Here is a 15,555-nt window from a genome sequence, read left to right on the forward strand (position 1 = left end):
ATACACAAAATCTATCCATCTATATTATAAATGTGTGACAGAAACTATGTCTTGACTCTTGATTCTTTCACAAAACCTTAATGCTTTCTTGCCTTGAATGTATTTTCTCCGATCTTATATTGAAGACCTGTGTTTGTCTCATGTCTTGAGTCTACGGAGTTGTTGTTCTTTTTTTCTGCATCGTCTTATGGGTTGTTCAAGCGATTTTAATTGGAAGGTGGGCTCATAAGGCAGGCCCTGGCATACACTCCGAGATCGTCTGAGGGCTTGGAAGCACGTGTTTGTTGAGTGTGTGCCCAGGTGGTGCCCTGCAGCTTGTTGGTTGGAAGAAGCATTCCAGATCTGCTTCGTGCAGCAGGGTAGATCAGGTCCTGCATTGACAAGGAAGTAGGCAAGGTGAGGAAGCAGGATAAAAGGTAGCCTAGGTGACAGTCCACTTCTAAGTCCAGTCCAGGACCCGGCTTATAATAGAAGCCACATGGCAGCGCAGACCAGTAGCCACGTTCACGACAAAGGTGGCAAGTTCAAGCAGATCCCTTGTTCTGGTCTCCGGGTCTCCCCTCCCCCTTAAAAAAAAAAAAATCTGCATTTTGCCAATCCACCAAGAGTCAAACCAGCCTATTCCTTTAGGTCATAATAAAGCCTTGTGCTCTCAAACCTTTTCACTTTTTTTTTAGCTACTGACCTCTTTTTTAAGGAAACTTTACAGAGGCCCTGTAAAACATTAACTCAGACCTGCTATGCTGAAATGGAGTGGAGAAGTAATTTAGAACCACATTTGCTCCTGCTGTGGACTGAGTGTTTACGTCTCCCCTAAATCCATATGTTGAAGCCCTAATACCCTGTGTGTTGGTATTTGGAGGTGGGACCCCCTTGGCGAGGTAACTAAGTTTAGATGAGGCCATGAGTGTAGAGCTTCCATTGATGGGATTAGTGTCTTCCTTCCTGATAAGGAGACCAAAAAAAAGAAGAAGAAGAAGAAGAAGAAGGAAGAGACCAGAGTTCTTTCTCTGCCATGTGAGGGTGCAGCAGACCGGAGAGAGGGCCTTCCCCAAGCACCTGACCGTGCAGGTGCCCTGATTCTGGACTCCCTCCAGAATCCTCCAGAACTGTGAGAAATGAATGTTTGTTGTTTAAGCCACCCAGTCGATGGTATGTTGTTTTAGCGGCCTCAGCTAAGCCCACTCTGCCCCCCGCCTCTCTCCTGGCCCGCCGTGTGGCCTTTGCTAACAGAGCATCCTGGGATACAGTTTGGAAGCCAGCGCTCCATAGTGCAGCCACGTCACTCTCACCAGGCCACACTGTGACCCGCCTAACACCCTGTGCTGTGGTCCAGGGGGATTTGAGGGTGTGAACGATGGTTTCCTCTGTAGGCTTCTTTTCACCTGCCCAGTAGAACTGATGCACAGAAAAGCCCCTGAGACCACGCAAACTTTGCGCGCAGGTGGGGTGCCTGGGCCTGTCCTGCTGGGAGGCCAGGAGGTCCTGGAAGCCATGCGGTAAACAGATGAGTTGCTTTTCTGCAGGTGGTTAGAGAACACGAGCTGAGAAATCGTGATCTTAGCTTTTAGTAGTGTATTTTTCTGTTTGTGTTGAGTGACTCCTGGGTCTATGTTTCGGACTATTTATGTTCATATCTGGAAGTTTTCGGGAAGGAAATTTATTATCACTGTAACAGTGTGGGTAGTCTATCTGGGTCAGCAGGGAGGGACCATTTTCTGAATGCATTTCTTAAGAAATGGTATTAATTTTAGTTTAAACAGTTGCCTTCGACAAAGAGAAAAGCAAGATTTGGCTAGTGTTTGAAAAGCAAGGTATGTTACATTTAAAATTTTAATTTAATGGTCAGATCATCTATAATGGATGGAGTCATTGCTGAATTAATTTGAAATAATTTATTTAAAAAGGATCCCTGTTCCCAAGTGTTATATAATGTGAAACCACCAATTAAGGTAAACCTAAATAGTATAACTTACTTATACTAAAGTAAGTGTTCCAATCGTCGAAAACCCAGGATACCGGGTCCCGCCCCAGAGTTTGTGATCTAGTAGGTCTAAGGCGAGGCCAAGAATTTGCAATTCTGACAAGTGACCAGGTGATACGGATGTTACTGGTCTGCATACCTCACTTTGAGAACAACTCCCGTGGACTGAACCCGTGGCCTGGGTTCTGGTGATGGTGATCCCATGTGTTGGTGTGGGCAGTGGGGTCAGGAAGACATCTCACCCTCGACACCCACAGCGAGGTCCAAGCAGGGTGGGCTTGGCCAGCAGTTGTCGTCATGGAGAGTCAATCGTGTAAGTGATGCATGTTGGGTGGTCTGACCCCTTTAAAAAGAATCCATGTGGATGAGATCGAAGGGCTTGAGGTAGCAGCTGGGGCAGATCGCCACGTGGTTAACGCTCTCGGGCTCTTGGAAACAGAACTTACCGACTGGTCATTTTTTCACCTCTTCTCTAGAGCTTCTGTAGGATGGCAGTCTTGCTTCACTCGCACAGGAGGCCTTCACTGTCTGACCAGACTCGTTTCTCACTCTCTGCGTGCTCTCCCCCCACCTCACCCCACCCGCACTTTCCCAGGGTCGTGTGGAACTGCTCGAAACCCCCCAGGAACTCACCACGATGGACTGTTTTAATTCCCTCCCTTCACAGCGGGTGGCCTTCCTGGGCGAGCTGTAGGACTTACGACGTGACCGGTCCCTCCACCGCTGCCCCTTGCCCACTCCCCATGGAAGGGGCAGACTAGGGTCACCTCTCCTACAGGTGGGTCTTCCATCATGGCCCTCTGCACTTACTTTGGCCACCCTTGTGGGCTCCTGTCCTGCCACTTGTCACACTGTCGCCCCTGTCATGGTGGCCTACTCAGCTGTCCCCTTGGGGGACAGAAGTTGGTTTCATTTCATCATTGTTCTCGGGATGAACTAAATGATTGTTTGGTCCGAGAGGTGATCAACACCTTAGCGTGCAGTGTGTCCTATAAAGCTTTATATGTAAAACGTTGTGTATCTACCTAAATGTCAGATATCCACATATCTCCATATAGATAGACGTATGTAAAGTTTTAAAATAGCTTTTCATGAACTTGAGAAGAAAACTGTCGAAAAGAGCTGAGCCCCGGTCACTTGGGCCTGGAATTGTGTGCCACGTGGGGGCGTCACTTGTTTCTTCCTCCTTCGGTGCCTGTTTTTCCTTGTTCACTTCGCCTAGACTGTCCCCCTCGACTTCTCTCCCTTCTGCTTCACCTTTCCTAAGATGCTCCAGGGCTGCCCTGACCTCCTGCTTCTCTGAGTTGCTCTGGCGTTATCGTCTGTGCTCAGGGCAGCGATTGTCAGCCCCAGGGATGCCGTTCTCAGACTCTTAGAGGCTCGGCTGAGGTTTGCACGGTGCTGAGGGAGCATAAAGGGCCTGGCAGGGAGTGACAGGACGAGACTTCCCAGACGTAACCTTGGAGCTGAGCTCTGGAGGAGGAAGTCAGCCACACAAAGAAAGGCCAGAAGGGCAGCCCAGCCGCTGTAAGAGTGGCTGGGTCTCTCCAGTGCTTGCTGCCTCTTGTGACCACAGGTCCTGGACACACTAAGGTGGTGACCAGGACAACACTGTTATTTTCTTCATAGAGAGTACGTGTCTGTCTTCCCCAGTGTCCTTCAGTAAACCAGTTTTCTTTTTTATCCCCAGCCCCAGTCTGACTGTGAAGTCTAAACAGCACAAAGATTTTGCCAGGTTTAGACTGAAATAGAATAATGAGGATAAGAGCAGTTCAGCACATACCCCTGGTCGAGTACCCCTGGTCGAGTGCTGCTGTCAGCGCTCTCAAGGGTTCTCATTTAATCCCTGCATCAGCGCTGTGGGAGGTGGATGCTGTCATCGACTGTGGCCTCTGGATGAGGAGGCCGAGGCACGGAGCGGGCAGGACCATGCCGCGTTCCGGGTTGCTAAGTGGCAGCACAGGTGGAATGAGGGCCTTCTTCCCCTCTTCTGTGTTCATTCCCGTCGCCCCGAGGCACTGGGATGAGCCAGTCCGGCTCCACCGGCAAACCAGCTCCACATCTCAGGCCTTGGTCACCGAGGCTGTCACAACAGTCCTCACTTACTGGGCGGTGGTGAGGGTGAGATGTGTGGCTACTTGTGAAGCACGCTGCCTGGCACAGAGTAAGCGCTCGGGGTGAGCTATTTGAGCCTCACTTTCCCCATTGGGAAGGGAAGGGGGGTTGAGCTGAGTCATCTCCTAGTGCCCCTTTCAGCCCTACATGTCCGTGTTCCTGTGGGTGCTGACGATTTCCCTCACGGGCCAGGGGAAGGAAGGAGAGTGAGCAGGGGGGTCCCCTGGGTCCTGGACTCACCCCCTCACCTGTCCTGGTGGCCCTGACCCAAGGGCCTTTGGTGGTGGTGGCTCTTTTCCACCTCAACGTGTCTCATAAAACTGCAGGAACCACAATTTGAAATTCAAGGTTCTATAAGTGGTAATAGAAGAGATCAAACTATGACGAAGATCAGCATTTCGTATGCCAACTGAGGCTGAATGTTTGTTCCTCTTTATAGTTTTATTGTCTTTAATCAAGAAACGAGAGCCCTGACCTTCGGTCCTCCCAAAAAGTACAATATGATCCCCTTTGCAGATACAAAAACAAATGCCATTCATTTCAAAGGATAATTTTTTTTCTTTTAATTTATTTTGGCTGCCAGGGGTCTTCATTGTGGCACGTGGGATCTTTAGTTGCAGCATGCGGACTCTTGGTTGCAGCATGCATGTGGGATCTGGTTCCCCCAACCAGGGATCAAACCCAGGCCCCCTACTTTGGGAGGGTGGAGTCTTACCCACTGGACCACCAGGGAAGTCCCTCTCAAAGGATAATTTTATCCAGTGCACTAAATAAAACTTCATGTGTCTACAGCCTTTTCTTGGTTCTTTTCAGGCTTATGTAGGCCTTGACTTTCCCAGGCACTACCTCCCCCCGTGGGGGTGCTTCTTGCCTGTACTCCCAGCTCAGCCCCGGAGGGAGGGAGGAAGCGGGGGGCGCTGTCGGCTGCCCAACCCCCACCCCCCCACCCCCGGCTCCCCAGGAGCGCCCGCTGTACGCCTTCCCTTCAGTCATCTTCTCCGTGCCTCTGTCTGGCTCTCCTCCCTGGGTTTCCCCCCACGCCCAGTCCCCACCCTGCGCCTTCCTGCTTCCCCTCGAGCTGTGAGCTGTTGTCGCAGCTTCTCGCCAGGCTGAGTACAAAACGCATCTTAATAAAGCCTTGGAAACTCACCCCAGATGGCTAATTTGGGAGGGCATAGGGGTAAAGATCTGCAGGGCTCTTGCTGCTGTTTTTAGTTTCTGCATTTCTTGTCTGTTTTCTTAAAAAAAAACTTGTGTGCTTGCCTCCCCATTACATCCCCTCACCACCCCCATCCCCACCCCGCTGCACCCCGTCTCAGGCAGAGTTAGGCTCGCTCTTCTGTCTTGAGAGCTTATCCCCCAACCCTAGCACTTTTTCACATTGTTTCATAATAGCCCTTCACTTGTCGCATCCACCAAGCTCTCCATTCCCTGCTGACTGGGATATCTTTCCAACGCTAAAGAATGCATAAATGAAATACATTTTCTTTTGAAAACTGTAAAAACCCCAAATCTTCCATGATTCCCACTAATTAATACCTAAAGGAACCAGGCAGTCATTGCTGTCTGTAGTCTGGGCCTGACCATATTCTTCTCTTCTGTTTGCGCGTGCGCCATCTGGTCATGAGCAGAATGGGGCCGTGCATGATAACTGATATTCCCCTGCATACCCCGTGATGCTGCTCCCTTTACCAGGCATGGCGCCCATCATTTCCACCTGTCTGAATTTTACTTGTCCTTAAAGAACAACTATCAGTTCCTAAAACCTGATGCTGATAAGAAGAATGATAGCTGACATTTTATCGAATGCTTGCTATGTGCCAGGCTTATCTTTTTTTCCACGTTTGCCTAATTAATGCTCACACTAATCCTCTGAGAGGCACTGGAATGCAGATTTTGCAGGTGAGGATACAGGTATAAGGTGTTCAAACCACCTGTTTGAGGTTAAGTAGCTAGATGAGTGGTGGAGCAGGGATTTGATCGCAGGTATCTGTCTCCAGGGCCTATGCCCTTGACCTGGTACACAGGAGAAATTCGTTTTCTTTGCTGAACTTCTAGAATACTTTCTTTGTATTTCTCAGCACTTGTGTACTTCTCCCAATCACCCTGCTTGAAATTTGAGGGACTGTGGCGTGTTCCTATCTGGATTTCTAGCAGCAGGTGAAAAAAACTTAGAAATATTTCTTTTAAAAAAAGAATGTTATTATTTAAAAATTATGTTTTCCTGTAGCTAGACCATGATATAATGCAGCTGTAGAAAAATAGCGAGGTTATTGTTTTGGGGTTATTTTCCATAAAACATCCAAAGTAGTCAGAGTAGAGTGTGGAGAGATCTCGGGTAAATGAATCTGTTTGTTCATGACTTTTCCACGTGCCTCTGCTGTTTCCCAGGCACGGGATACGGCAGGGACCGCAGAAATCTCTGCTCTCCTGGCATCTATGTTCCGTTGTAGTAGAGGTAAAGTTTGCACTTTGTAAACAGTTGGACGGCATTCATTCGAGGATTGCCTATTTCTTTCTTAAATCTACACATTCATTTTACTTTGTTTTTTTAAGAAATTTTCTTCAGCTGTTGGTAACAACAGGTGCTGCAGATGTTAATCCCTGCTGCTGTTAACTTTTCTCCAGAGATTTAATGTTCAGTTTTAATTCTTGTTTCCAAGGTCTATTCATGTCGTTCAAACAGAAGTTTGAGAATAACTGGAATTTTAAACGTTTTCTTTTTCTTCTGCCATGGGAGACCAGGATTTTTCAGGAGGGATGGCGAGAGTTTTAACCTGCTCTGTTGTGGGATAACAGAAAAAAGCGGCATATTGGAGAATAAGGATCTGTCTCTTCATTTTCTTCCTGGGGCTTCTCTTTCTTACAGGGCACCTGACGCGTGATTTAATGTTGTATGTTTAAAGGGAGGAGAACTGCAGTTCAACCTTGGTATCACTGTCTTGTGAAAACATAGGAAAGGAGCCCTGTATTCCAGACTTCGCAGAGCCGGAGGCTGGACAGGTGTGAGGCCATGTGCATGTTCCTTTTCCTCCTGCCCTGTCACACCAGCAGTGTGATGTCACGCTCTTCCCCACACACATGTGTGCAGAGAGGACACAGCAGCACAGAGCAGTCAGAGAGCAGTTCGGCATCTGTGACATTGACACACCAGCAGAGGTCATATTTATGACTCTTGAGAATGTCACAGCAGTGATTTAGATGCAGGCAGTTGTCTCTTAGGGCCCCTGAATTATGGCTGGTTTTAAAATTCTTAGAACCCACTGAAGGCCATTGTTTCTGAGAGCCTACATAATTTAAGCCTTCTACATCCTGTCATTACAGGAGATGTCAGAATAGTAAAAGCCAATCCCAGGCTGACCTGTTCCTGCAACCCTGTGGTTTTGTGGCTCTGCAGACTTTATAAAGCTGTCTGTCGGTGCCTGTGGTCCCCACAGTTGGGGCAGTTGGTGGTGAATGTCACCTCTCACATTTTGCCCCGAGGGACTGGAACCCAAAAGGTGTACGCATTTACAGAGGTTTACAAAGAGGGGTGGGGCAGGCCACTGCTCAGCCTCTGCTGCGCTAAGGTGCGTTCTTCCACCTGAGCCCCTAGCTGGCTGCCTCTCAGCAAGAATAGAAGTCGAGGACAGAAGCCAGAGCCCCACTGTTGTTCTGGAGATTATTAGAAACAGCAAAGCCTTTCTTAGACCACTGAGCACATCACATCCGGGGTACATATAAGAGACTCAACAAATACTAGTGTAAATGGCTTAAGAATTATCCACGTTCAAACAGTGAACATATTTATTATTAGAACAAGGTTCTCAGTCAACGGCTGTCCAACATTTTCACGTTATAATCCTCACCCTGCCCCTCCATTCAACCCCCTGTGTACATGAGTACACATCTCATAAGACTGCACCCCAAACACGTATGCGCACGCACATGTGAAAGAGGACTGATCACAAAGCTATAGCCTTGTCCCAAATCTGGGTCTTTTAGCATTGATAAGATTAGCCGGGCCACATTTAGAATAAACAGATATTTAACTATCCCCCTCTTGTAAATCACTAACTACTTTGTAACTAGGCTACTCTTAATATGAACAAAAGATAGTATATTTTTTTAAATTGTTAATTATAGACTATAACATCCGTAATTGTTACCACATAAAATAAACTTGGGCAAAGGGGATATATTTTACCCCTTCCCAGGGTTAGGAGAGAGTAAGTGATGGGTATTTTGTTCTGATTCAGGTTCTCACTGGGGATGATTTTGTTCCCCCTTCTCCCCAGGGGACATTTAGCAATGTCTGGGCATTTTTGATTGTCGCTGCTGGCACAGGCGGATATTATTGTCATCTAGTAGGTAGTGCCCAGGGATGCGGATAAACATGCCACAGTGCACAGAACAGTCCCCCATGACAAAGAATTAGCCAGCCCAAAGTGTCAGTAGTGCTGGGATAGGGAAACCCTGCTGTAAGTTGTTAGGTTTATTTGCTGACCTTTACAGTGGATTAACCTTTATTTAGTTAATTCAGAGTTGAAATTAACACCAGTGCCCCTAATCTGTCTTTGTATCCTGCAGTGGGCCTTGGCACCCTGACCAGGATTGGGATGCGCTCTGACCATGTGTGAAGGCCTGAGTTCAGGCAGCTGACAGCAGCATTTGGACTGGGTTCTAGCAGTCACAGCGAAAGAAAATGAAGAGCTGTCATGATAATAAGTGCCTAAGGTTACGTGAGGGAGTGAAGAGTAAAAATGTGATGTGGAGCCCGCTGTTGGGAGTATGTTTTGAGACCAGCAATAGTGGCATCACCTGGGCACTTAATGGAAATGCAGACTCTCAGGCTCCCCTCAGACTGAGTCAAAATCTGCATTTCAGCACGATACCCACGTGATGTTTGTGCATCTGGAAGTTAGAGGCACTGGGTAAGCATTTTTTTACTTTGGAGGAAAATATACCTTGGTTCAGATTGTGGCTCTGACTCTTAGCAGAGGTGTGACCTTGACCGTGTTACAAAACCTTACTGCACCTTAGTTATTTCGGCTGTAGAAAGGGGATAACATCACCTATCTCATGAGGTGGTTGTGACACCTCTCGTGTGGTTGTGATGGTTTACCGTCTTTCAACAGCCAAGATGGTAAAAGAAGAAAACAAAACAAAAACAAAATAAAGGGAAAGGGCTCAAGTAGAAGACTTCAAGCTGCAGAGTAAGATTAAATAGGAATACTGACTAAAGTTCCTTTTGCAAAAGGGATTAATTTAGACTATATTGTGTTCAATAGTGAGTAATCCTAAGTATACAGGTTGTGAGGGGTGACTTGTCTTCTAAGTGTTTTGCAAGAGAACATTTTTTAATCTTTGATTTAAATCAGAACAGGTTTGCATTTTCTTTAATTTTTTGATTATAAAAATGTTTATTGTCACACATTTAGAAAATACAGGAAATACAAAGAAGAACGGCAAGCACACCAATCCCGGTACCTACCTATCTCTTCTTTTATTCAACAGTTATTTATCAAGCATCTGCTGGGTGCCAGGGACTGCTTGGTGTTGGACAGACCCCCGTCGACAAGGTGGCAAGGTTCTAGCCTTCTCAGAGCTTACAATGTTGAGTGACTAAATTTTGATGCGTTTCCTTCCAGTATTTTTTTCTGTGCCCTTAATGAATATGTGATAGCAAACAATAAGAGCTAATGTTCACTGTATTACTGTGTGTTGGACCCTGTTTTAGGTGGTTTGTATGGTATGTATTAACTCAGTTCCTATAACACCACTCTGAGGGAGGTGCTGTTATTCCCACTTAACAGATTGGGAAATTGAGGCACAAAGAGATTAAGCAACTTGCTAAAGATCACAAAATCCATAAATGCAGAGCCTTGATTATAAACCAGGCAGCCAGGCTCCAGAGCCTGACCCTATTAGTCACAGAACTGTACTGCCTCTCATAATACTTACAAAATTGAGATCATACAATATAGACAATTTTAATTCTTGCTTTCATATTGACCATTACACGTGAGCATCCTCCTGTAACGTGCATAAACGCTCTATTTCTTACCTCCAAAAGAAGTAGAATTTTAATTCATTTGTTTAACAGGGTCATAATGAAATAAACATAAATAAAAATGTGATGATAAGCATTTAAATGCTTACAGAGATTATAAGGCATTCTTAATGGCTTATCATTTGTTTAAAGATCCTGTACTTTCAAGGGGAGTTAAGATGGACAAGTTACATTAGGAAATTAAACATTTTGTAGCTTGTACTTGATTTTGTAGCAGGAAAACAAACCCAGCTTTAGATAAAGAGCAATGGTGATGACTGTTCTATAAATTAGTCATAACATGGAATTGTGTTGGAGATGTTGAATGGAAGAGATAGTGTATTGTCTTACGGGGTGGGGCGGTTGTGAGACTCAGGTTGCCTGTGCGGGGCTTTTCACGGCATGTGTTAAGAATGCACTGTGTCAGATGAGGTCCACTTGTGTGTGGGAACTTCGCTAGTTTCATAGTGAACCGGTGGGATGGTCTCTGTGCGTGTCCATAAGGTATTAGTGAGATACAACAACACTGTACCAGCAGCAGAGTGTCTGCAGTTGGGAAAGGCACAAATTCCTGAACTGTAAAGAGATTTCAACTAAGAAATAGAAATTTCAAAATTGATGGCATAGGAGACATTTGAATTGTAGGCATATCTAAATTGTAGGGGTATCCACAGAAAGCATGAACTTATTCATTGTCTCACCCTGGGCAAATTACTTGGCTTCTCTGAACCATAGTTTTCTCTTCAGGCTAATACTTGCCTTCTGGAGTTGGCATCAGGATGAAATGAGTCTGTCCATATAAAACACCTGGCATGGTGCCCAGCACTTGGTAGAGGATTTATTAATGGTAACAGTTACTCTTGGCTGTTAAGTAAGTTTTAATCTTTTTTAAAAACACCTGGCCTTATATACAACACAGTGGTTAAGAATGTACATAAAAGCCAGACTGCTTGGGTTCCAACCCTGGCTCTACGATTTTCCAGCTGTGTGGCACTGGGCAAGGCACGTGAACTCCTGTGCTTTAGTTTGCTTCTCTTTAAAACTGAATAGTTACAGTACCTACATGTTAGGGTGGTTGAGTGTTAAGTAAATTATTATATATAAAACCCTCAGAACAGTCTGGTATAGAGCACTGTATGAATGCTTGCTGTTGTTATCAGTAATACACTCATTAACTCAGAAGAAGATAAAGTAGTATACCTTACGAAGTAGATATCTTTGAACATCTCAGCTGATGCGACTTTTGCTTATTACTATTTGATGTATAATTTGTTTGATGTTCGTGGCTCAGGTGTAGTTTTTTCAATGCATATTGAAACTTGATTTTTAAATTTGGTGATACCATTGTGTAATATCTGAATAAGCAGAATTTTCTGATCAGACACTATGTTTAAATATAAATTTTTATTGAAAAATGACCATTCTGGCTGTGGTATATATGTGTACAGTGGAATACTATTCAGTCATAAAAAAGAATGAATTTTTGCCATTTGCAGCAACACGGATGGACTTGGAGGGCATTATGCTAAGTGAAATAAGTCAGACAGAGAAAGACAAATACCGTATGATCTCACTTATGTAGAATCCAGAAAATACAACAAACAAGTGAATATAACAAAAAGGAAGCAGACGCACAGATAGAGAACAAGCTAGTGGTTATCAGCGGGGAGGGGGAATGAGGGGGAAGAGGAATAGGGCTACAAACTATTATGTACAAAATAAGCTACAAGGATATATTATACAACACAGGGAGTATAGCCGATATTTTATATTAACTATAAATGGAGTATAAGCTTTAAAAATGGTGAATCACACAGATTAGAAAACAAACTTACGGTTACCAAGGTGGGGAGGAATATTGGGATGAATTGGGAGGTTGGGATTGACATATATACACTAATATGTATAAAATAGATAACTAATGAGAACCTACTGTATAGCACAGGGAACTCTGCTCAGTGCTCTGTGGTGACCTAAATGGGAAGGAAATCTAAAAAAGAGGGGATATATATATGTATAACTGATTCACTTTGCTGTAGAGCAGAAACTAACACAACACTGTAAAGCAACTATACTCCAATAAAAAATAAATTAATTTAAAAAAATTGTAAAAATTGTGAATCACTATATTATACACCTGTAACTTATATGATATTGTACAGCAACTATACTTAAAAAAAGAAAACAAAATAAAGAGGAAGAAAAAGGAGAAAAAAGAAAAATGACCATTCTGAAATGTCCTTTTTCCTCCCCAGATTATTCAGAGCTGGGAGAGCTTCCCCCACGATCTCCTCTAGAACCAGTTTGTGAAGATGGACCCTTTGGCCCTGTCCCAGAGGAAAAGAAAAGGACATCTCGTGAACTTCGAGAGCTGTGGCAAAAGGCCATTCTACAACAGATACTGCTCCTCCGGATGGAGAAGGAAAATCAGAAGCTGCAAGGTTGGTTTGCCACTTTTTATATTTAACAGGCCTGATGTTGATTTAATTTGTCCTGACTCTAAAGTGAAGCGTATCAGACATAAGCGTGTTATTCTTTAAAAAAAAAAAAAGCAAAAGGCAAGGTACTCTAACATACATACATACACACATGCATATTAAAATACCTGTTACTTTTCCAAAGCAAAGTTAGTACTTTTCACTTTCTAGAGATTTAATGATAATCTCGCCAATTCTATTAAATTAAATCTTCTGAGAGACATCCTTCAAATGTAAGCTTTAACTCTCTGAAAAGTGGTTTTTGTTTTCTTCTTTCTCTCTCTCCCCCTGCTTTGTCCTCAACCGTAGTCTTTGCCTGGTACTAGGTATGAACTGATCCTACCTAAATCATTAAAGTTCATAACCTCACTCTATGTGCGTTTTTAGTGAGTGGCAGGCAACCTGAAAAATAGAGAACTAAGACTTCAAGTTAGCTGAGCTGTACCTGTACTGATAACAAGGTTTTATAAGGACACACTCATTTAATCCTGGTGACAACTCAAGAAGGCAGGTATAGCCTGAAGAGGAAACTAATGCTCAGAGAAGCCCAGGGTTATGTTAGTGTCAAAGTAAGCCATGAACTTTGAAAGTTTAGATTCTGTTCATTTCCTGTTTCCATAGTCATTTGAACGAATAAATATTATTTGCAAAGTAGCTAAGGAGCTGAGTTGTATGTACCCTGGGTGGTATACTGCAAAGAGCACGGGTCTTGGAGTGCAGAGAGCTGCCTGGATATAAAATAAGGAGGATTTTGGTTGGGAAATCAGAACATACTCTTTAAAAGGGAGGCTGTACGAGTAGTACATGGTGGCCCTGTCCAGAGCAATTCTGGAATTAACTTCCTCCTTGATTGCAGAGCTTCATCTTTTATTGTGATGTTTGTATAGAGCTGAAAGTTAAGACACCAAATCTGGTGAATAAGGTTCATTGTCCATATAAATATGTCATCTTTGACCAAAAACAAGAGTCAAGTACAAAGTAATAAGACCTTTTGATAAGAGAGTAGTTGAGCGGTTGGAATTGTCTGCTTACAGGTGTAGTGGGCTCTCCAGTACCCAGTATTGAAGCTGAGAGAGACAGCTCATCCCATGAGGCTGCTATGGAAAGGGATGCCATGGTGAGGGGAGTTTAGAGCAGTGAATGCTAAGTTTTCTTCCAAGTCTGTTTTTCTACCATTTTCCTGTATGTTCTTGAAGGTAATTCTAAAAGCAGATGTCTAAAAGAGATTTAATAGTGATGGCATCGCTGAGTGTTCCATCGACTAAATGACAGCTTTGGAGCACAGCGCTTATAATCATGTGTATGTTGGTGGGGATTTTTGTTGAAAAGTAAAAAGGCACTTATATTCATCATGTAGGTCATAAACCTTAATGCTTTTCCTGGCCCGTCTTCTTGCAGATGGCAGCTACGGAAAATCAGGGCATAGTTGTAAAATGGGAAGGATGCTGGCTGGCTTCTTGGGAGTGTTGGGAGGAATCGTGACTGTGACTGATGAGACAAGATCAGATTGCCACAGTGGCAGAGCTTTTGTAAAGCCATGTAAATGGTGACCAGGCAGACTAGAATGGGCAGGGAAGAGTTTCCTAAGGTACCTAGAACACCTTGCCCTTGTTCACTAGCCCTTGCCAGCGTCCTCATTTGCTGCTTCCTTGTTTCATCCAGCAGAGTTCTGTCCTGTGTGGTCTCTTATTTTTACTGTTTGAATTTATTCCTCTCCTTAGCTCTGTAAGGTCCAACATATGCTTATCTTGGTGGTGAAAGCATAATAAACTTGCTAAATATCATTTAGGAAGCATTGTGTCAGTGTGTACAGTACCTGTATTGCTGAGAAAACTAATCAACAATAAGAGCCTGATCATGAATGGCCTAAAAACATGTAGTAAGTTTTGTTGGGGTGGCATGGGGGGCACAGAATCATTAAATACAGAGGCAAGATTTGACAAGAACCAACCAGGAGTGCACTAGAGAGGCAGTCATTTTATCGCTTTTTTTTTTCAGTTACTTTTAAAGGAAGGTTAAATTGCAGCTGGAAGTGGCGCTTGCAGTTGATCAAGAATTCAGGCTGAATTGCATGCTTTTTGGGAAAGAAATGAGAGGAACATATAGGAGGAGGTTCTTCCTATGGTTAAACCTTTTTCCTGGCTTTTGAATATACGGATCAAATGTTTATTACTATTCCGGGAGCACTGCATTCAAGAAAGAATCAAACCACGTCATCTAAATCTGTTTCACTTCATTGTAGACCATTGGAAGCTGAATTGTGATTTCCTCAAAAGTTAAACAGCTGATTTTCAGTGGTGCTGGGGCTGAAATGCATGGCCTCTCTCCCCGGCCCTCAGTCCTCTGCAGCACCCTCTGCAAGGCCATTTCCCTCATTATAAATGATGCTGGAGCAGCCTGATGCCGGACAGCAGGGTGACTCACCACAGCCATGGGTTTTGGTCAGCACTATACTGCTTATCGGGCTGAGTCATATAATTTAATGTTGCAGATACTACATCGGCATAATGATAACACAGTGAATTTTGAGTTTTAATTGATTATCATTGAAGATATTTTTAAAAGATTTTCCTAAGTTAAACAAGTACTACATGTTGGTTATCAAAAAAAAAAAATAGATATTGAGTGCAGTTTTTCTAAACTCTCTACAAGTTTGGGCGTCATTTAATTACTGAGACTCCCAGCCTCTTAGCCTTCCTTCCCTTTCTAAGTTTTCAGGAGATGGTGGCAGTTGGAAGAGCATTTTGTCCGTGAAGGCAGTTGCTAATAGAGCAGAACTGGGACAGGCAGCCACAGCACACCCTGTGCGGTGACATAATCAGACCTGAACATTATTAGTCTGCAGTCCAGGTTGTAGATCACATCCACGTTCAATGGCGATTAGATGACTCTTTTGCAAAGTTACATTTTGACCTCATTTAGTCCTGGTTTCTCCTAGCCCCAGAAAC

General features: G+C 44.1%; 1 protein-coding gene across 14 annotated transcripts in view; it reads left to right on the top strand.

Annotated features, from left to right (window-relative positions):
* TBC1D1 (TBC1 domain family member 1) overlaps window positions 1-15,555 on the top strand; it is a 363,204-nt gene that overhangs the window by 177,435 nt on the left and 170,214 nt on the right. For all 14 annotated transcript variants that reach the window (XR_004349956.1, XR_004349957.1, XM_032632302.1 and 11 more), the window contains one exon: window positions 12,386-12,571. Coding sequence is in view for 12 of the 14 variants with exons in the window: in XM_032632302.1 (XP_032488193.1) it covers window positions 12,386-12,571 (186 nt within the window). In the remaining 2 variants the exon portion in view is untranslated. The remainder of the gene's footprint in view (window positions 1-12,385; window positions 12,572-15,555) is intronic.

This window comes from Phocoena sinus, chromosome 5, assembly GCF_008692025.1.
Source record: "Phocoena sinus isolate mPhoSin1 chromosome 5, mPhoSin1.pri, whole genome shotgun sequence".
Lineage (NCBI taxonomy): Eukaryota > Metazoa > Chordata > Mammalia > Artiodactyla > Phocoenidae > Phocoena > Phocoena sinus.